Source organism: Papaver somniferum, chromosome 1 (assembly GCF_003573695.1).
Source record: "Papaver somniferum cultivar HN1 chromosome 1, ASM357369v1, whole genome shotgun sequence".
Lineage (NCBI taxonomy): Eukaryota > Viridiplantae > Streptophyta > Magnoliopsida > Ranunculales > Papaveraceae > Papaver > Papaver somniferum.
Window position 1 is genome coordinate 228,843,554 of NC_039358.1, and position 22,336 is coordinate 228,865,889.

At 37.7% G+C, this 22,336-nt stretch overlaps 1 protein-coding gene, 1 long non-coding RNA gene and 1 pseudogene across 2 annotated transcripts; all 3 read right to left on the minus strand.

Moving 5' to 3' along the window:
* Window positions 1–6,496: 6,496 nt before the first annotated feature.
* Window positions 6,497–11,959, minus strand: LOC113271640 (annotated as a pseudogene).
* A 2,055-nt stretch (window positions 11,960–14,014) lies between these two features.
* LOC113271648 (serpin-ZX-like) lies at window positions 14,015–15,260 on the minus strand. The gene is made up of 2 exons (XM_026521548.1): window positions 14,916–15,260; window positions 14,015–14,806 (listed from the first exon to the last, which is right to left on the minus strand). The coding sequence occupies exons 1-2, from the start codon at window positions 15,258–15,260 to the stop codon at window positions 14,015–14,017; spliced, it is 1,137 nt and encodes a 378-aa protein (XP_026377333.1).
* Window positions 15,261–20,052: 4,792 nt separating this feature from the next.
* Window positions 20,053–22,069, minus strand: LOC113318255. The gene is made up of 3 exons (XR_003344378.1): window positions 21,941–22,069; window positions 21,514–21,622; window positions 20,053–20,387 (listed from the first exon to the last, which is right to left on the minus strand). It is a non-coding gene; the product is annotated as an uncharacterized LOC113318255 (long non-coding RNA).
* Between the last annotated feature and the right edge of the window lie 267 nt (window positions 22,070–22,336).

Below are 22,336 nucleotides of genomic sequence, written 5' to 3' on the forward strand. Positions count from 1 at the left end.
TATTATTTGAAAACCCATGAACCAGCTTCACACCCTTCAGTTGACTCGAAACTGGAGTGGAGCTAGACTCACGCAGGTTCCAAAATACAATCTCAGGGACATTCATGTATCCCTTTTCTCTGAAGTTATTCTGTATCACCTGATAATCCGTCTCCCAATTGTTAGCTATGTCACCGCCAGACAGATGACTGTAGGTATGAGGACTATATCCTGAATTAGCTTCGTGGAATTCCATATCGCTGAACACAAAAAGCCTCTTTATCATCTGATCTGCCTTCAAGTTGCCTTCAACTGCCACATGCAATATTTGGTCGAAAACTTTCTTGAAACCAGGTGGAAACCCACACTCCATTCTTCTAATGAACTCTGTCTTAGATCTCAAAGTTTCACCTTCAATCTTTTTCAGTTCAGGAGTTTGTGTAAAGGTGATAAGTTTTCCTTTCCATGGTTCATGGCTCATCTCTGATATTAGCAAACCAAGAGCCACAGAGACATCCATTAGCGTTCCAGTCATACTCCCCGACACATCAGCAATTCCAAGACCGCCTTTAAGTTTACCAATTCTCGACAAGTCTTCCAACATTCGCTCCCATTGAAGCTCGGCAATGCTGCAATCATTTTCTTCTTCAAATCTCAAAGACTGAATGATCTGATAAGGTAACAAGGCTCCAGAAGCAATCTTATACTTCTTATTTTCATCAAAATCATGACAGAGATTCCAGCCCTCACTGTCGCTAGCATCATCCACGGGTAATTTATTTTCCACCAGCTTTTGCAGATTTGATAGCTTCGAAACAAGATGAGAACCCACAAATACTGTCTGTTCATCTTCTTGGGATTTCTTTAATTCTGCTAACTTTGATTTGACTTCATCCATGAACTGAGTTCTCTCATTCCTACCAAGAATAATTTCCTCATTCACTTTATCTTCTAGTTTATCGAATCGGTTACTTAGTCCCTCGACCTTATGGTTCATCAAAAGAACAGAATCAATCAGGTTCTCCAGCAGAGTCTCTAAATTAGTATTCTTCCCAGCCCAACTTGACATACCACCACCCATTATTTCTTCTTTCAAAAATTAAAAGCGAAAGAAGAATAACACAAAAAGAAGGAAGCAAAAGTATGAATCCAACTAAATTGCTTAGCGAAAGGTAAGATGTCTTTAACAAAACTTAATAGACTGTATGTATTTATAGACTTGCTCCAGGACTACTACAAGCATTCCTAAAATCACTAGAATTCTAAATAAGGGACGTAATAAGATAAGGAAAGTTGCGGACCTAGAAGTTTTTTGGTGAGGGGTCAAACACTAATATTTAAACTTGAGAGGGGTCAAACACTAAAATATCTAATTAATTAGTGCATGGAAAACAAAATCGAGTGGGGTCTGCTGACCCACTTGACCCAGTTTGCGTCGGCCTTAGGAAACAAATAAGAGTTTTAATCAAAGGCTAACGGCCAACTAGGGCTGCACAAGACCCGCCCACGATACCCAAACCCATCCGTACCCGTTAAATTCGTGGGTTTTTAATCCATACCCGCCCGTTGTGGGTGCGGGGTTGGTTATGGAAAAAAAACCGCTGTCTGTGGGTGCGAGGTTGGTTTAAGCTAATACCCTCCCATACCCGCCCAAAAAACCCGCAGATTATATACCATTAGATAAAACTAATCCTAATCGTCCATTATGAAACCCTAATACTAGTAGATAGGATAACTGATAACCCTCATTCACTTTCTACACTCTTCTCTCTGTTCGGCCTCTCCTCTTCTTCCTCCTCAGTTCTTCTTCTTCACCTACGAACGACAATTACCAGAAATCGACAACAACAACTTCGAATCTTCACCAGAAATCGACAACAATCGAAAAATCAACAGATTCAACACTTAATCTTCATATGTGAACTTCCTAGATATGAATATTTTGGGGGTTTTGTTTTTTTTTTTCTCACTTAATCAAGGAGAATAGAAGTTATTCTAAATACTTGAATATAAAGCGGGTTTAAACCCGTTTAAACCCATACCCGCCCAACCCGTAGCGGGCGGGTAACAAAACCCGCCCGTTGTTTGTGGGTGCGGGGTTGGTTATGAAAAAAAACTCGCAGTCTGTGGGTGCGAGTTTGGTTTTAGCTTATACCCGCTCATACCCGCCCATGTGCAGCCCTACGGCCAACTTCTACTTGTGCAGTAAATTAATGGTCTTGTATGCTTACAAACATTAATGAATGGTCTTGTATGCTTTGTAAATTGTAAAATTGTGCAGTTGTGAAACAAATGGTGATGCACTTAAACTTTGAATCAGATTATGTTTGGGAGGGAACTATACTAGCAAACTTGCACAAATGATTGAACTCTTGATCTTACAACAAGTAGAGAGGAGGATCTGGCATGGGTCGAGATGAGCGGAACTCTTGTCTGTAGCCGCTTTTTCCAAGGGAAAATCTCAACTGCAAGCAAGTTGGTGGTTGACATAAAGCTGCTATTAGCTTCCTGGATTCGTGCATGGCATCCGTAACTGCATGAGCATCATTTTATATCAATAAATTCATCATTTGGATTTGATCATTGACTCCCCTGGATCTGTTTCGGTTTTTTCTTTCTTTACTTTGTTTGTCATGGCTTTTGCTAGTCGTGACCTCTACTGCCGTTATCATTTAACTTTCTTTCTTGTTTTGCTAAAAATTAGGTTTCCTGATGCTATTCACCACAGTTACACGTCAAAATGAGGCTTTCACTGTTTTACAGGTTTATGAAATCTATCAAAAAATTTCTTTGTAAACCAATAATTTCGACAACTTTTTACTTTTACACATAGATTGATGCGTTCACTCGCAAAATGCATACCAAAAATATGTATCCCTTGACAACTCAATTCCCGTTTTTGTTTAAGTTACGTATTATGTATGTTATGTTACACCGTGGAACTGAATTTACAGATTTGTTGTATTTATGTTATTATATCCGACATTATCCGACAGTTAAGTTTTGGTGCAAAAAAAAAGAAAAGTAATTAATAAAGTGTGAATCGCATGAAAATTCTATTAAAGTTATCTTTCATCAAAATCAAAATCAATACCTATGAAATAGTTCTCTTAAAATCAAAGAAGAATAAGAGGGTCTAAAATAGTTAGTGACACTTGAGAGACACATAACCTAGTTTCATGAAGGATTAAGGACATGTTCCATGAACAACACTGCATCACTTTCCTCCTCTCTAATAATGAACATGAAAGGATGATCTGCCACGAAACCGACAGGAGCTGAATGGGGAAGACTCTTGCCATTAACTGGCCTGACAAAAGCAGTAGAAGCAGCAGCTTCAGTTCCTTTTTCATTAACTTCAACGAACACTTGTGATAAACCTCTGACACGTAACTTATCTCGGTTCCCCTCTCAATATTCAGCATCTCAATCAGCTCCGCCTTTGATTCATCAAAAGGTAAAACTATACCTGCTTTCTCTAGAACTCTTTTTGCTTCAAAATTAAAACAAATTTTCAACTTGGGAATCTTGAATTCTCTTGTTGGAACCTTACAATAAACTGGGAGATATTGATCCAAAAAGGCAGGATAAGAGCTCGCCTTTTCTATAAGTTCACAAAGCCCATCGCGTTGCTCCGGTAAAATTATGTACATAGAACAATGAGGAGGGATTTCCTAATTACCCCTTTGGTATGAGAGTCATAGTACTTTAAATCTATCATAACACCGAATATATATTGGTCTGAGCTTGATGACATGAAGGGAACAGGTACTGATTGTTTTCCATCGAGGAGATAGAAGTCTGACATATTGGTAAATGATGGTTGAAATTGTTCGTACCAAGATCCTTCGAAATAGAATGCATTCGCCAATATAAGTGTTGTATGTTCATTGACTGCTTCATCAGGAAGAATATTTTTGATGAATCCATATATTGGTTTCTTTTTCAATTCAGATCCTCCACCACTTCTTCGATATAATATCCATACATTAAATTGTTACCGTGGTGAAACAAAGAAAATAGAACATAAAACAAATAGAAAAAGAAACAGAAGAACAAAGAACTAGTGAGATGATTAAGTTACCCTCCTGATTAATTTTGGGTAATGATTAGTTAGTGTTAATAATAGTTAGTGTAGTGATTAGTGAGATGATTAAGTTAAAGATAATTAGTGAGATTAAAAAATCAAATGGGTTTTTTTTTTAAAGAAGTAGAATTATTGAGAGAGTAAAGTTAGAGAAGATGAAGAAAGAAAACATGAAAAACGATGGATTTTAACAATCACAACCGGAGGAAGGGTATTTGGGTACCCATGTATGCTTCAAACTTAGATAATGTTGGTTGAATTGCTCCAAACTTTCAAAACAATGAAACTTTTTATGTAAATTTGGGCCAGTTCGGTTAACCATATGTCAACAACATGTAACCGAACACATCTGAAAGTGTAGTTCGGTTACCATATGTCAAGAACATGTAACTGGACACACCTGAAAGTGTAGTTCGGTTACGTTTTCCAAACATGCAGGTTACCGACTCGCTCGTTAATGGACGTTTTGGTCGTACAGTGCAATGTTCGGTTATCTATGATAAAATGGTAGGTAACCGAACTTTGAACTTGACAATTTATTTGAGTACATCTTGTGTGTTCGGTTAGTTCGCAAACTTCAATGCAACCAAGTTCCCAACCGAACTTCAGGTTAAAAATAACCTAGTGTTAGAAGTTCGGTTGGTTCGCAAACTTCAACATATTTTGCGAATCAACCGAACTGGGCTTATAGGTAGAGTTCGGTTATAAAGAAAACTTAATAATTTTGCGAACGAACCAAACTTATGGACTTGTATTGTTCTAATACAAGGAGTTCGGTTAAAAGTATTTTTTTGCGAATCAACCGAACTTTGAGTTCAGTTAAGAAAAAAAAAAATTGTGATAACCGAACTTTTTACTGAAAAAAAACTCCATTAAACCTCTCTGCAACTTCCATTTTCAACTCATTTTGATGATTAGTTCTCATTTATTCAACCAAAAACGAATGACAAGTAATGGGTTTGTGAAAATATCTTTGTTAATGTTTTAAATTAAGTTATATATATAGTGGTGGTGGTGGTAATCGGTGGTTGTTAGTGGTGATAATTGGAGGTGGTGGTGGTAATCGGTGGTTGTTGGTGGTGGTGGTGGTGGTAATCGGCGGTGGTGGTGGTAATCGGTGGTTGGTGGTGGTGGTGGTAATCGGCGGTGGTGGGAGGTGGTGGTGAGAGGAGGTGGTGGTTATATATATATAAAGAGAGAGGTGGTTATTGTGTTGGTTTTAAATTAAATTAGGTTAAGGGTAGGTTAGTTATTTCAATGTTGTAGGACACCTCTTATAACTATAGGGAAGATGGCCTAGTAAGACCATGGTCCCCAAAAAAATCATGGTCCCTACAAAAATCATTCTTTGGTTAAAGCAGCCGAGGCCTAGTGTTTGTATCCATATCTACTATGCCTGTTTTGATGGATGCGCCTAGCCTAGATGTCAGATTCTAAAAGATAAGGAATAGAACCAATGCTAAATCATATATGTCAGATTCTAAAAGATAGTTTTGGTTATTTTCCTAGTAAAAAAAACTCGTGAAAAAAGGATAGCAAGAAGAATTCAAAAGCCGATTAATTTGTTTAACATTTGCCTTCCCAAAAATAAAAGGAAAATCAACTAGTACAGAATTCCGCATCACCTAGTAATGACTACTCAATGAAAACCATACTTTTGGTTACTAAGACTTGCTCCATAGATTTATCACAATGTCTCCATACATTATTCACCATCATAATCATCATCCCAGCCGCTACTGTGCGTGCACCTTCTACTGAGATACTCTTCATTGTGCCAGCTTTCACCATGCCATCCATACCATCCTTAACCCCTAACTGGTTGCAGGTCATCAGTAAACTTACCGCCCCAACCTCCACTGCATTGTCCCTCGTATGGGTTATCCACATTTAAATGCTTATCTGATCCATTTGGCTGCCGCACATCCAAATTCATTGTTATAAGGTGCCCACGGAGGTAAAATAATCGACCACACAAAGGTCTATCAATCGTGAAATCCAGTACACAACAACCATATAAAGATTGGTCCATAAGCAGCATGCTTAATCGAAAGCGTATAAATCAAAAAATACTTGGTACAAAGACCTATGAAACTAGCCAACTGAAACAGCAATTTCCTAAGCTAATAATTGATCTTCGTTCATCATAATTGACATTAAATGATTCAATGCGAACTTCAAATCTAACACCATGTGAAAGTTTAGTAAATCTTAACTAGTACTCTTTTACACAATCTCTCTACCAGAAACATGGCTTCCTCTGGGGACCTCACTTGCACCTGCGCCACTTTGATCCTTCATGATGAAGGGATTCCCATCACTGTAACTACTTCTTGCTTCTTCTTGTTTCGCATGATGATGTTGTAAAATTAAACGACCAATGACCATAATAGATTTATTTTTTTAATACATAAAAAAAATTTGAGAAAATTAAAGAAGAAATTGCTCACGTTTATCCTTGAGTCCCTTTATAAAGTTATCAAGATTTTCAATGTCTTTCTGCATGTCATGCTGTTGTTCTTCAAGATGCTGCTTGTCTGTGTGGCAATTTTCTCTCTCCTTTTCCATCCGAGCCCGTTCCAGCTTCATGTCTTCCGGTTCCTTTTGTTGGAAATTATATGCGGTTTCGGTTTCTCGGAAATCATGTTACTGCAACAAACAAAATACTAACAAGAAAGAAAGAGTTAAAAAGACTTATCGAATTGGTTGATCGAGGCGAGGTAATCCTCTTTCCTTAAAAACAATTCATCCCCGCATACGGTGCTCACAGTTCTACGGATGTCGCCGTCCAAGATACAAAGATCACGCCTTATAGTAAGCAACACTACAATACTTTTAGGCCTGCGAATGTTGACAATTATTGTGCTCTTAAATGACTCTGACTCTGACTCATGACTTGAAAACTTGTTTTTCTTATTCTCAAAAACTTGTAAAAACCCATTGTAACTTGTTTCAAAACAAAAGTAAGAGATGGTTTATATAGGGTCAATGGTGACTCTACAAGGTGTTTTTGCATCCATTGGTGACTCTCCATGGCAAGTGGTGACTCTCCATAACACCTATTCATGACTAGGTATCTTTTGAATGAAAAGGCATAACCCAAACACATCTCTTGGAGTTTAAATCTTGAAAACTAATTTTCACTCACATAATAATTTTGACTTAAAATTCCAACAGTCCCCCACATGAGTGAAAATACCGACACAACAAACTTAAAACTTTTAAGAGCACAAGCAGAAAATATAATGCATCGATAAATGGTAGCTTGTGGCTTTGAACCAAACCTAGTGAAAATTTATCGGACTTACTAGCCAATCAGTGGATAGTAAATCTCACACATTATATCTCCTTATAATCATCAAATTTTCGGTTGTGTCCATTTCGGCCCTGAACGTTCTTGGAATTCTATGAGTGCTCTAGATTAACCTAGCCTTTAAAGTTATCATAGAAGCGGCCCCACTTCTCACTCATATAGGTGATCTCCTATTTGAAAGTATCATGCCATATTTTTCTTAGTTAGATTAAGTTATAGGAGTCATTAAGAGAAAATCTCACGTGACAGGCAACATTGACTCTTATCATAGGAGTGGGAAAGAGAAAATCTCTTCCAGTGTTATCTAGCGAGTTCGTCACAACTTAGTTTGTCCTTTTGAACCTAAACCATGGGATCTCCAATCGCTTAGGTTGGGTTACAGCTGCAACTTACTCTTTAGTAAGGCTATAAGCCCATTCCCCTCGATGATGCAATTATAAGCTCTCTCTTGAATTTGTATCATTTGTCGGCTTGATACAATTCCCAAACACTATTTCTTTTATATTCGTGCATTTGAGAGCAATTGCTTTATGGTATTACGTTCACCTCGTATTTGTAGGAACATACCATAACACACCATTTTTGGCACCCGCGTTTTGATGAGTTTATCATTAGAACACTCTTGTTATATTACAACCCCCACAATCCTGTGCCGTACCGGTTATAGATGCTCACCATATAGTTTCAGCCTGAACGCTGCTTTGCTATTTCCTTCGCAAATTGGTGCCAAAATCAAGACCAATTCTCATAGTCACCCATTTATGAGAAATGTCTTGGAGTCTGAACCCCCCACATTTAGAGGGTACTAACTTGTACGGTCAAGAGTATTCTGGTAAGTACTTTGGTAATACAGTCTCCTCCCCCAAGTACTTTGGTAATACAGTCTTCTCCCCCACATTTCATGACATTTTCTATGTTATGAAACTACCATTACCACTGGTGCTTTGCACAATCAGAATTGCGCTTGCACAGCCAAGGGGAAATATTGCTGCATTAATTGTTTTCACTTATTTCTCTTACATAAGTATCTGTATACACAAGCATTCTCATATACCACCTACTGATGGTACATAGAATTCATCTCGCTTTCCGTACAACTAAATCCATTATGGATTGTATCTTAAATGTAAGAACAAACTTCTATACATTTCATGCATTGCATTTTGTAACCACGATGAAGAACCATTATCAGTTACTTTGAAACCATGCACAAAGGTCCAATCAAACCTTTAACTCATAAAGAATTCCTGTTGTGTTACTTGTGTGTTAAAAACACCAAGTCCCGCTGTTGATCTCGTAAAGGGAATCAATACACAGAGTGGTCTAGATCTCCATTTCCAGGGCCAGATTTCGCCAAACATTTGTAATCGCAGATTTTCAAATGCGATTCACGATGTAAATTTTCAGTACTGTATCCATTCAGTAAATACCAACAGACTTGTGATTTAAGTATCACATTCCATTTCCAATATCAAGTGATTACATTAAGAATGTGTTCCTTCTCTCTCTATCATTTCGTGATCTCTACTAGTTCCAAGAATTGATATATCACTCCTCCGAGTGTTTTCAGATTCCTGCCCATGTGAACCGTATCACCAATCGGTTCCAATCTGGATTATGACCAACCGATTCACCTTGACTCACAATCTTAATTATTCTTCATAAGAGTTGTGTCCTGCGTTCTTAAAATGGTATGAGAAAAACCCGTAATAATCTGATCATCCATCATGTGAATCAATGTACAGATTCACTTGCGTCTCTTCAAAGAGACACCATTCATGTCTTTCTTTAAACATGAATTTCAAATCGTAACCGATTAGTAACCGAATTTTTAATTCTCTGGTTTTTCGTTCAATTGGCTATTCTTTGCATTACCCTGTGAAAGGATGTCTGAAACATCAACACTTTCAGAATAGCCATGAAACCCAAAATTTCCAAAAACTTGATCAGAACTCAATTTCCTAATTACTGGGTTTTGTACTTAACCCGAAAAGTTAAAGCCAGAGATTCGTTAACCTGAAAACACAATCCTTCGTCGGAAACAGTTATTAGTGTCTCTGTAGTTAATTCCCAAAACCGGTGGGGCTACGATGTGGTCGGGCCACATACTTTAAGGATGTGGTCGGGCCACATACTTTAAGTATGTGGTCCTTCTTTAAATGATGACACGTGTGATAAAGTAAGAAAAAATTTGAAAAAATGTTTTATTATCTAATTATTTAGTCGGGGACAGGTTTTTTAGTTAAATAGATGTTAGAAAATAAAAAGAAGCCAGGTACAAAATATATGTGACCCGACCACATCGTAACCGGGGCGTCCCTAAACCATGCGAGCGGTTACAGTTACATGATTAAAGTCGTGCAAACATATTATAGTCATCAAACGAAAGATGTGGCTGTGTTCTGTAACTAATCCCTTACACTTATTTGATAAAGAATGATAAGCACCAACCAAATCATGCATGAGTTAGTTAAAATAGAATAAACTAATCATCAATAATGCACTGAACAAGATTTGCCGTGCTGCATGTTTTAACAGTGGGTTCTGCATATCAGAATCATGGTGATAAACATACCTGCTTCACAGAATAACATTCTAAGGAGAGCAATAAATATTTCCCTAAGAAACCGAAAAATACTGAATTGTCTTTAAGATTGTTGGAAATTATATGTGGTTTCGGTTTCTCGGAAATCATGTTACTGCAACGAATAAAATACTAACAAGAAAGAATTAGAAAGACTTATTGAAGTGGTTGATCGAGACGAGGTAATCCTCTTTTCTTAATGATAATTCATCCCCGCATGCGGTGCTCACGGTTCTACGGATGTCGCCTTCCAAGATACAACGATCACGCCTTATAGTAAGCAGCACTACAATACTTTTAGGCCAGCGAATGTTGACAATTACTGTGCTCTTAAATGACTATGACTCATGACTTGGAAACTTGTTTTTCTTCTTCTCAAAAACCTGTAAAAACCCATTGTAACTTATTTCAAAACAAAAGTAAGAGATGGTTTATACAGAGTCAATGGTGACTCTACAAGGTGTCTTTTCATCCATGGGTGACTCTCCATGGCCAAAGATGACTCTCCATAACACCTATTCATGACTAGGTATCTTTTGAATGAAAAGGCATAACCCAAACACATCTCTTGGAGTTTAAATCTTGAAAACTAATTTTCACTCGCATAATAATTTTAACTTAAAATTCCAACACCTTTTCTGCTACTTCCCTCAAGTAATTAATATGGTTAAGATCTCTCTCCTTCTGGTCCTCAAAAGCCTTTTCTTTGTCTCTTAATTCTTTTTCCATTTCTTCTCTCTGGTTTTGCATATTAATCTCCAAGACTCCAACTCCCTTTTCTTCACCTCAAAATCACGTAGCATATCTTCATGCTCAATGCGACCTTTTTCAGATATAACTGACCGCTCATGCTCCGTGTCAGCTTTGAACGATTCTTTCTCACGTCGAAGCAATTCCAATTGCCCCTGAACATATTCATGTGTTTCACACTTCACAGTTTTCAAACGTTCTTCTTCAGCCTGCTTCAGTTTCTCCAATCCCTCCGTCTCCTCCCTGACCTGTTTGAGCTCTTGAGTGCTCTCGTCTTTCCTTTCATCCAGTAATTTCCATGCGCGTTCAAAGTTCTTCTTATCCTGTTTCAGACCCTCACGCTCCTTCAGAAGCAATTCCTCAAGAGAGAGCAGTTCCTTCTTTTGAATCTATAGTTGTTCTTTGCAAGTATCAGTTTCTTTTTCTTTGCAAACTAAATCTGCAAGCCTAGTGTCTAAATCCTTTTCTTTCTGCTTCAATCTTGCCGTTTCTTTCTAAATCAGTTGTGTTATCTCATTGACATCCTTCTGCTTCTGCTTCAAGCTTCTGTCAATCTCACTTGCCTTCTCCTCCCTCTCGTGGAGGATTCTTCGGCCATCAATCAGTCCATCGTCACGTTCTTGCAGCGTTCTTTCCCACTTACCCATATCTTCTCTTTGTTTAGCAATAGCTGTTTCATTCATTTCTCGCTCTGCATTTGACGACTGCCTTTCCTTTCGAAGTATACTTTCACGAGCCTCCACGTCTTTCCGTTTCCTTTCAATTTCAGAACTCTTTCGGTTAGCTTCAACCAATTTTGCATCAGCAGCGTGCAATTTTGCTTCAACTTTCAGAGATATTTCCTCAAGGCTAGCAACTAAAGCCTGTGCTTCAGTCATCTTTAAATCCGCATGATACTTGGTTTCTGCACACTCTGCACGCATTTCACGTAGAGCCTTTTCAAGATCATCCACACATTGTTTCTGAACCCCCAAAGCATTTCTCAGATTCTCTTCGCGTCTTTCCACTTCAAAAATTGAGATCAGATTACTAGATTTCTCATGTGAAGTCCATTCTTTCTTTTCGATCAAAAGAATCCCCATATTGTATTGATATTCAAATAGTAACTCCTTTCAAGTTCACAAACCCTTTCGACTAGTGCTGCTCGATCCTTTTTCTCCAAATAAACTTCATCAAACAACCGCGCTTTTTTAAACCTCGTACATACCTTCATATCCCCATCGCAATCATCACTCCCTCCCACCATTCTCTTCTAAGAAATTTACAGGCGGAGGTATAATACCTTCAGAAAATACTGAATCTGATTTTTTAGGGTTTTGAACTGTTGATGAACCATCATTCATGGCAGGTGTTAGTGCCCTCTGCGGTGTAAGCATCACTGCGAACTTTGTTGAAATATTACTCGCCTTGTTGCTCAGATTTTGCAAAGAAAAATCAAAAAACTGTAACCCTAATTAATTTCCCGAACTCAGATTTTTTCTTGTTTCAAACCCTTATTAAATAACCCTAAACCCCCTCCTTACCCGATATGAAACCCTACTAACCGGATTGCCGAAAATATATATGTTCGACTGTTTCTCCCTTCTCTCTCGGCTCTCCGTAAATCCTTTTGTTTTGGGCTTTCCAAAAAACGTCCTACGAGGAATTTTATTAGTTAAGCTAATTCCTATGGACTAGATTGAGATGTTAGATTGGCCAAAAAGTATTGCAAATTAAGAAAAAAAAAATGTGGAAAAAAAATTAACATTACTTCTGTCTACTCCTCTTTTCTAGCATTTGCTCGCAGTTCAAGTAGCAGCGAGATTGAAACGTTGAACTGTTCTGCGCTCAAAAGATGGTCCCAATGCTGAACAATTCGGTGCTAGGCAAATATTCCAGGATATAAACACTGGATGGTTCAGCGCTGCCTATTTTATCATGTCACAACGTTCAACTACTGTTTACACAGTGCTATGAATTTCAAAGAAGTACGTACCCCACTTCGAAATTTGAGAGCTACTGCATGGCTTATGTAGGCTATCTTTGCATAATTTATTCGTTGGGATGTGCGTAGAGAATAGGTACGTAAGATTCAAATGTGATTGTGCGCACAATTGACCGTGCTTCATCCTACACGTGGCAGCTAAAGTGTCCATTTCGTATTCTACATAAAGAATGAGTGAAGCATTCACTTGTCCCGGTAACCCAAAACGCATCCTAAAGGCGCTGTTCCATTCTGCCCTTGGTTTCAGCGCATAACTGTTCAGCGCCCAACGTTGTTCTGTTCAGCGACTATTTGCTAGATTAGCACTACCATAAGACTTAGAAAACTGTCCTAACTGATGTGAATTGTCAATCTAGCCGTTAGATTAAAAGACCATAGAACTTAGCCTACGTCTGGCTACGACGTTGTAACAATGTGTCCTTCAAATTTGTATGACTTTAGCAGGTTGGAGTGAGATGGATAGGACTAATTCTTAAAAGAAACAATTGTAAATCATTTTCTCAAAGAAGTGTATACAATCCAATCAAATACGTACAATTACTCATTTCTTTTTTACTTGAAATTCATATAGCATTCGTTTAATAAGTCACGAAGTCACCTCGCACCCATGCTTGTAATTCGTGCACGTTTGTTGTATCTTGTTGGAGTTATTTGCCAAAGGTTGAAATTCGTTGTTATAAGTTGCCCACAATCACAAGGCACGAAAAAATACAATACCAACAATTATAGCTAAAATAATTGTCCATCTATTGTGGAATCTAGTGCACAACAACCATGTGAACTTATTAAAATAATTTTTCTCCCTGGAGAGCGTACCTCAATAGATGTCAAACAATGGACAATACGCATAGAAGAGGCATCCCAGTTACGACGATTTGTGTAGATTTTGTGGGGATCATATTGAAACAGTAGTTCATATCTGTATTTGCTTGTTTGGGATATTAGTTCTCTTGATTCTATCCTAACCCTTGTCTTGATGCTACTCACCACAGTTAATGATACTATCAGTTTCTTTGTAAATCAAAAATTATAGAAAACTATCGACAACTTTTTACGCATAAGATCGTTGTTGTCACTCACAAAATACATGTAAAAGATATACTCTTTTCAAAGGAAGACACCAAACATTTATCTTTACCTTGTTTGCATTTTTGTTCAAGTTGTGTATTATGTATGTTATTCTCAGCAGTTAAGTTTCGGGGGAAAAGAAAAAGATACGTAATAAAATGGGAAATTGCATGAAAATTATATTAAAATCTTGAATCAAAGAAAAATGAGAAATTAACTATTTAATGGCATGTCCTTGACAGACACAGACTAGTTTGATAAAGGATTAAGGACATGTCCCATGAACAACACCACACCGCTTTCCTCCTCTCTTATAATGACCATGAAAGGATGATCTGCCACAAAATCAACTGGACGAGAATTAGTCACCACAACAGTAACAGTAGAAGCAGCCGCTTCAGTTGCTTTTTCATCAATTTCAACAAAACACTCGTGAAAAACCCCTGAAATAAAAGTATTCCCATTTACCATCTGAAGATTAACCATCTCAGTCAGCTCTGCCTTAGATTCATCAAAAGGTGAAACTACTCCTGCTTTCTCTAGAACTCTTTTTGCTTCAAAATCAAAACAAATTTTAAACTTGGGAATCTTGAATTCTCTTGTTGGAACCTTACTACAATAATCTGATGAGAGATATTGATTCAAAAAAGAAGGATCGGAGATCGCCATTTCTATAAATTCACTGAGCCCATCACGTTGCTCGGGTAAAATTACGTACATAGAAAAATGAGGAGGGATTTTCCCATCCCTTTGATATGGGAGTCGCAATACTTTAAAGCTATCATAACAACTAATATATTGATCGCCTGGAGATGACATGAAGGGAACGTCTACTGATTGTTTTCCATTGAGGAGATGAAACTTTGAAATCTTAGTTTTTGATGGTTCAAATTGTTTATACCAACTTCCTTTGAAATAGAGTGCATTCGCCAATATAAATTGTGTACATTCATTGACTGCATTAACAGGTAGAAGACCTTTAATTAATCCATTGGTTTCCTTTTCAGCCCATGTGTTCACCTTCTTCAGCACTTGGCTGCTCTAGCGTCCGTGCATTAAATAGTTACAACGGCGAAACAATGAAAATAGAACATAAAACCAACAGAAAAAAACTCAAAACAAAGTACTAGAAATATAACGATTTTCTTACCTGATTTAAGAAGTCCACAGTTTCGGCTTCCGCTTTGTAAACTGCACGAGCAACTTCTTGGAATGAAGGATTTATAGAACACGTTGATTTATCAATCCAAACACCGCCAACGAAAGACAGTTTAGGTCCGGTTTGTGTCTTTCTCAACAACTTGTCAATGAGTTGAGAATTAACAGAATTTGAAGTGCTGAGGCTTTCAGAATTAAGGAAGCCTAATATCTGTTTTAATGTTTCTCCTCTTGCTCCAGAAGCTAGTAAACCTAGAGCGTTGTTGATTGAGAATGGAGAGTACACCAAATTCTTGTTCTTCGATTCGTTTAACCAAAGATCTTGGACTAGTTTCATGCTAGGATTAAAACTCTTTGCAGGAAGGTCATCACCCCATGCAATGGGTTTTGAAGAGAAAAAAGTTTTTGTTAAGGATCGAGCAAGAGAGAGGAGAGCATAAACGCGGAAGCATAAAAGACTACATTGATAATAATTCGGTGTCAACTTTCATGGCTCAACAGCCTATTTATATTGTTCACAAACTTGACGACCACTCAAGGCACGTTCCTAATTAACTAAGATCAAACTCTAAACATAGACACTTTCCTAACATAAACCAAACTCTAAAATAGAACTCTTCTAGACCTCTCTTGAAGTATAACTCCAACTAACCTAAATTATATCTCCTAATTATAGTCTCCTATATTATTTACTAATACCCTCCCTCAAGATGGAGCATGTAGATCACGAATGCCCATCTTGGACAAAAGAAATTTAACTTCAGTTTTATTCTTCTTTTTTTTTTCAACACTTTTGTGAAAAAAAATCTTCAGATCGTAGTTTAAGGACGTTTCGGTCCCCTTCGTAGTTTAAGGACATTTCGGTCTCATCTTCTTAGTTTAAGGACATTACGGTCCCCTTCGTAGTTTAAGGACATCTTTCGGTCCTCTTCGTAGTTTAAGGACGTTTCTGTCCTCTTCATTTCTTCGGTAGAATACTTTTTGTACTCTTGGTTTCTTGGTTTCTTCGATAGAATACTTTGTGTACTCTCTCGACAACTCATAGGATTTTAACCTACTATTTTTGTTCTTTTTCTCATCACCTCTTGGTGATTTTTTTTTTTCTTCACAACATGAATGTTGTTTCTTCTTCTCTTGTTCCAGTCACGCTTTTGTTGCGAAACCTTCACAGTTCTTTTTTTTAAGATTCTCTCACAATCTTTCTCTTGTTATGCTTCTGCCACAAGCAATAACTAACACAAAGTCTGCCACACTTTGTAGGATTTCCAAATTTCTGCCACAAACTCTTCAATCACCATGTTTCTGCCACAAATTCTTCAATAACACTTAACTGTCCTTGAATCACACTGTTGTTCGTAACAATTCTCGCAACTGTGCATTTACCTTTGTAACACCCATTATGTTCCCAGTAACACTTCTGTCCAACTGTGACAATTATTCAGTCACGCTTCTGTATCAATCAACCAATTTTTTTTTAACTCTCGTCTTGTCCCTTGGTGTAGACATACATGGACACAGTTTGCACTAGGTTTTGGAGCAGCAACATACGTCTTATTTCCATAGAACCATCGTGATCAACACGACTTCTCGAGCTCCAACTTCAGTCACGTTCTTTCCATAACCTCCAATCATCATCATAACCTCATCGTTTCTCAACATCACACAGAAGCAACAGTTCTTTTCACGGGTTTGATTAAACCAATCTCACATAAAGCTCCAACTTATTCTTATGTCGATTCAGCAAACAAACCCATTCCGTCTGTTTTCTTTTAACCTGACTACGGAACATGGCACCGAACGCAACCAGAACTAATCGATTGCCATTGACCAACATCAGGTCCTCGGTTTGGTTTTCCGTTACAAAACTCACCCAAACTTCCTTTGTTGTTCTCTAATCTAGAAAAAATCCTTCTCATCTGCTTAAACAACTACTCAGCTTTCATCATTCATCTTCAATATCATCGGTAGCAATTATCTTCCATCACCGATGATCAATTACCATCCAACCATGTTTGCTTGCCAATCTTCAGTCTTCATTCATTCTCTGATCTTTGCGTCGAACTCTTCTCATCAAAAACACCGGTAACACTTCTCTGTAACTTTGCGCAGCAACTTCAACTTCTCTTTGGATGAAAAACTTCTCTAACTCTTTCTCCTTCTCCTCTCTCTTCCTCTCACCTTGCTCTGATACCATGTTAAGGATCGAGCAAGAGAGAGGAGAGCATAAACGCGGAAGCATAAAAGACTACATTGATAATAATTCGGTGTCAACTTTCATGGCTCAACAGCCTATTTATATTGTTCACAAACTTGACGACCACTCAAGGCACTTTCCTAACTAATATCAAACTCTAAACATAGACACTTTCCTAACATAAACCAAACTCTAAAATAGAACTCTTCTAGAACTCTCTTGAAGTATAACTCCAACTAACCTAAATTATATCTCCTAATTATAGTCTCCTATATTATTTCCTAATATTTCCTAATAGCTTTCCTTAGATTCGATCATGAATGACCTAGATAGATCCGTGAGCTCGATTGAACTATTTTTGACTTTAGTATCTGATTCATGCCTATGATCCTAGGAAAACCTAATCTAGAGCAAGTTAATTAACTAAAGGTGTAAAAGTTGCCGGCCGACAGAACTAGAGCAAGAAGAGAACACGATGTATTAAATAACCCTAAAATTAACACGCTAACAGGTAGGCTAACAAGTCCAGTATCCCATAACGAATGCATCCATGGGCTCCCTTACTCTCAGACGAAACAAAGCAGGTCACCGGGTAGGCGGGTATTTTGTACACCTAATTGCACGCGAAACTCCAATCCCACCATGAGAGGCTTAACGTCAAATTTTGGAAAGATTTTCAGTAGCATACCGCCAGCTTTTGATGGAATAAATTACTTATGGTGAAAAATAGATCCTAGATAGATATGGTCAGGGCCGGCCCTCCCATATAATCAAGGTAAGCCTTGCTTGGGGACACCAAAACAAAAGGCCACAATTATTTTGTTCTTACATTAGTATAATGTGAGCTAAAATGAATGATAAGTATATTTTAATGTGATTACATATTTAAAAAAAGATCGAAAATTAATTAGCTAACTAAAAATATTTGGAGATGAATAATGAATAATTTATCTACTTTTAAACATGATATTTTCTTTAAACGGATATTTTGATAACTATCGAAATTAAATAGATATATATGTACGAATATATATTCGACAAACTGATATAAGTAAATGTTCTTCTTATGTAATTTCATATGGTCGCTCCTTCCTGCAAGCCTGTGATTTCCAAACATGGATGAGGGTAGTCAAGGGCTATTTTCTTCCGACAGCTTTCACGAATTCATTTTGCACCCATACTTTTTTGCAGGTGATAGATTTTTATATGGGCAGGACTAATCTTGCTCCTACTTGTTGTTAACAGAATCTATTTAATCTTTAAACTTGGAGAATCTTAAAACCAGACTAGCTAGAACTCACACATAGAAATTCTGCACAGTATCGTGTACGCCTATACAAATTGGCCGATATAAGAAAAATTCATCTATAGGCAAGAAAGAAAAGTTGTGACTTTTGTAATTTTCATACAGAGATAATTCAGAAGACACGATATTATAAAACAAAACTTCAAGAGAAACTAGTAAGGAAACACAAGAAAAACAACTTGAACTGTACAGTAGAACTTGACCCTGGTACATTGTGAATCAACTTCTCAAAAAGAATATTCAATTCACTTCCTTCAAAATGCTTTTCCAGCAATAGCCAAAGAAGAAATAGCACCAGTGCTAAATCATGTCAAATTCAAAATAGTAGTCTAGGTTATTGTTTTATCAGCTAGATTTGGAATTTTTTCTTGTTATACTCGTCCTTTAATCGGGTCAGCATGCCACATTTTTTGCTTGCAACGGAAAAGCTTACAGAAAATCCTAGCAACATCCTTAAAGGGCAAAACAGAGTTAATTCAAAAGCTGATTTGAAGTTAAAATTTGCCTACCCAAAAGGGAAAATAAGAAAGAAAGGAAAAACTAGTACAGACCCACTAGTAATAACACCGTCTACTCCGTGAAAACCATATGCTTGACTTGCTCCATGAATTTGTCGCAATTTTCGCGTCTACATTTGGTCTTGGAAAATTATACTGCTATATATTTATGTTCAGGTCCTCCAGACTTTTGCCGCTATCCCATGTTTCATCCCTACTCCAATTACAATCCGACACATTTAACAGAATTCTACCAACCCAACCATTTAGTTGATGTAAATCCAAATGCTCTCATCCATTTGGCTGCTACACATCCAAATGACTAGTCCCAGGGCCTCCAGCCATTACTGCCTCCCGCAGTATCCACAAGTGATTCATTCTCAACCGGCTTTTCCAGCTTAAGCTGCGGCAAATTCCACTGACTATCCGCCCCATTTGGTTGCTGGAAACTCAAACACTCACCCCAGCCATTATGCCTCAGACCATCCACCAGATTTCGTTGCTGCACATCCGAAAGCTTATCCCACCCACTTGGCTGCTGCACATCCAAATGACTAGCCCAGGGCCTCCAGCCATTACTGCCTCTGGCAATATCCACAGGTAATCTATTTTCAGCCAGCTTTTGCCGCTTAAGCTGCGGCAAATTCAACCGACTATCCGCCCCATTTGGTTGCTGCGAAATCAAATCCTTATCCCAGCCATTATGCAACAGACCATCCACCAGACTTGGTTGCTGCACACCCGAAAGCTTATCCCACCCCCAGGGCCTCCAGCCATTACTGTCTCTGGCAATATCCACCGGTAATTTATTTTCGGCCAGCTTTTGCCGCTTAAGCTGCGGCAAATTCAACCGACTATCCACCCCATTTGGTTGCTGCGAAATCAAATCCTTATGCCAGCCATTATGCCACAGACCATCCACCAGACTTGGTTGCTGCACACCCGAAAGCTTATCCTACCCACTTGGCTGCTGCACAACCGAATGACTAGTCCAGGGCCTCCAGCCTTCACTGTCACTAGCATCATCCACAGGTAATCCATTTCTAACTAGCTTTTGCAGATTTGATAATTTGGAAACCAAATGAGAACCGACATATACTGTCTTTTCCTGTTCTTGGGATTTCTTTAGTTCTGCTGTCTCCGACTTCACTTCATTCATGAACTCGGTCCTCTCCTTCCTTCCAAGCATAATTTCTTCATTCACTTTTTGTTCAAGTGCATTAACTCGATTACTTAGTCCCTCCACTTTGTTGTTCATTAAAAGAACAGAATCAATCAACCTCTCCAGAAGAGTATCTAACTTCGTATTCTTCCTAGCCCAACTTGGCATGCTACCACTGCACCTACTACCATCATCATCATCAGACGAAATGCATACCCTCTTCATTTTACCAGATACTCTTTTTCTTGGGTGTTTTCCTCTGTGCACTATCTCTTTATATCCCTATCTATAGTGAAACTGGGAAACTGCGGAATTTAGATGTTAAAATTGATTTAGTATCCGTAATTCAAATGTTTGTAGATTCATAAGCAGGATCATACAAGAACAACACGGAACACCTTAAAAGGCAAACTAAAAATGCAGCTGAACCAAAATCTAAGGATTACAATATTATAAACATTCTTTGGTTTGATGGCGACTCTACTCTTCCCAAATTCATATCCATCCATCAATAAGCATATATAGGCTAAGAAATTCTACTAAGCAGATTGAGAATAAAGATTTTGGAGTAAAACAAAAATGGAAAATAATAAGCGCAGTAGCAGTTCTTGAAGAAATGAAAAAAGGCAGTAAAGTAGACGTTATCGTATTAGATCAAACCCTGCTAGATGAAATGCACAGAATATATTTCTGAACCTCACCAGAGCTATCCCTCAATAACCAAGTTGCTTATCCTCTACTACACCCCAAGCTCAAACTAGGAAATGGTAAAAGGTCTATTTGGAAAATGTGATCAGACATTCATTATAAAGTCTCACCACAAGATCCAAATTGTTTAAAAAAGTGTATGCAGTCTACCAAAATTTGTAATATTCCATCAATTATATTCGAGTATCAACATTAACATTAATCTCAAGAAAAAATTATTTTACAACCAACAGAAAGATTATACACATGTGCACACGGTTGACCTGTGTAGCTATGATTATACAAAAATGCAAGAGCTCTATGGTACAATGGTATTGTACAATCAATTGCATTGGCTGTTGGGGGATGATTGTGTAGTTAAGCGAGGCATGCTTATAAGTGTCCTCTAAAGCCAATTCTAGCTACATTTGATGCACCAGGAAACATGGTATACTAGTATAGAGTATAAGCATTTCGAAGAGATTAGAGATATCATTGACGGTCTATTATGCAACTTGAACATCCCCATTGAACCAGCTTGATGGTTCCAGGCCGCAACAAACAGCCAAAACATATAAATGCAATGATACAAGGTAAATGCCACATCAGTCAAAACCATTTTAAGGGAATGCAGCTTTTGACCACTTCCAACCACACCATTCTCTTATTCCATATTCACCACACAAGCATACACACTGCAGAATGTAACTTAAACACAAATATAGAGTTCTTGCAAGGACATACCGTGTTCTGTCTAAGAGGGGCTCTAAGAGTGAGCTTAAAAACTCAAGCCCCCTCCATCTGCTTTCTCAATCCCACCCCCATCATCATTCAATAAAACAAACACCACAACCTGGAACACAAGCACCAAACAAAATTGGTTCCAAATTACATACCCATTAAACAAAAAATTGAATTCATTGTAGGAAATTTAGAAACCATGCTCAATCTTTGATAAACATTCATTAAGAAGAGAATCTCATCGATTGGAAAGAATGATAAATTAACCCTAATTCAATTTCCCAGAAACAAATTAAGAAATCAAGCAATCATGGTAATTACGACCTACCCAGATTATGAATTGAAATAATGAAATCAATCATCAAATCAAATAATGGAATTAGGGTAGAAGAAATTTTAAAAAACGAAAACCAGTAAGGAGGATCCCTACCTCTCAGTCGCTAGACCAACAATTGACAGCCTTAAATCGACAAACCCCAAAGATTTGTTTTAGCTGCAATTCTTATTTTGGACAGGAAAAAGAAAGAGCAGAAGAGTGAAAGTGAAAGTGAAAGTGAAAGTGAAAGTAAAACTGAAACTGAGTTTTGAGGTTAGATTTTTTCTTATGAAATGTTAACGGTTGTGATGATGGAATAGGAAAGCCAACCGGGAGTCCTTTTTAGTGGGCATGAACTAAATTGGGCTTATGGGACTTAAAATTCACATGTCTAAAGCTTTTGATAGAGTCGAATGGGAATTTTTCATTTTCGTAATGACAAAAATGGATTTTTCAGAATTTTGGTGTAACTTGGTCTTTAATATCTCTACGACCTCTTTGTCGATTTTG

Excerpts from the sequence above, each read along its gene's own strand:
- LOC113271648 (XM_026521548.1), bottom strand. The coding sequence starts at position 15,260 with ATGAAACTAGTCCAAGATCTTTGGTTAAACGAATCGAAGAACAAGAAT. Across the intron at positions 14,807-14,915 it reads CTGTGGACTTCTTAAATCAG|AGCAGCCAAGTGCTGAAGAA; the intron begins GTAAGAAAATCG and ends CACGGACGCTAG.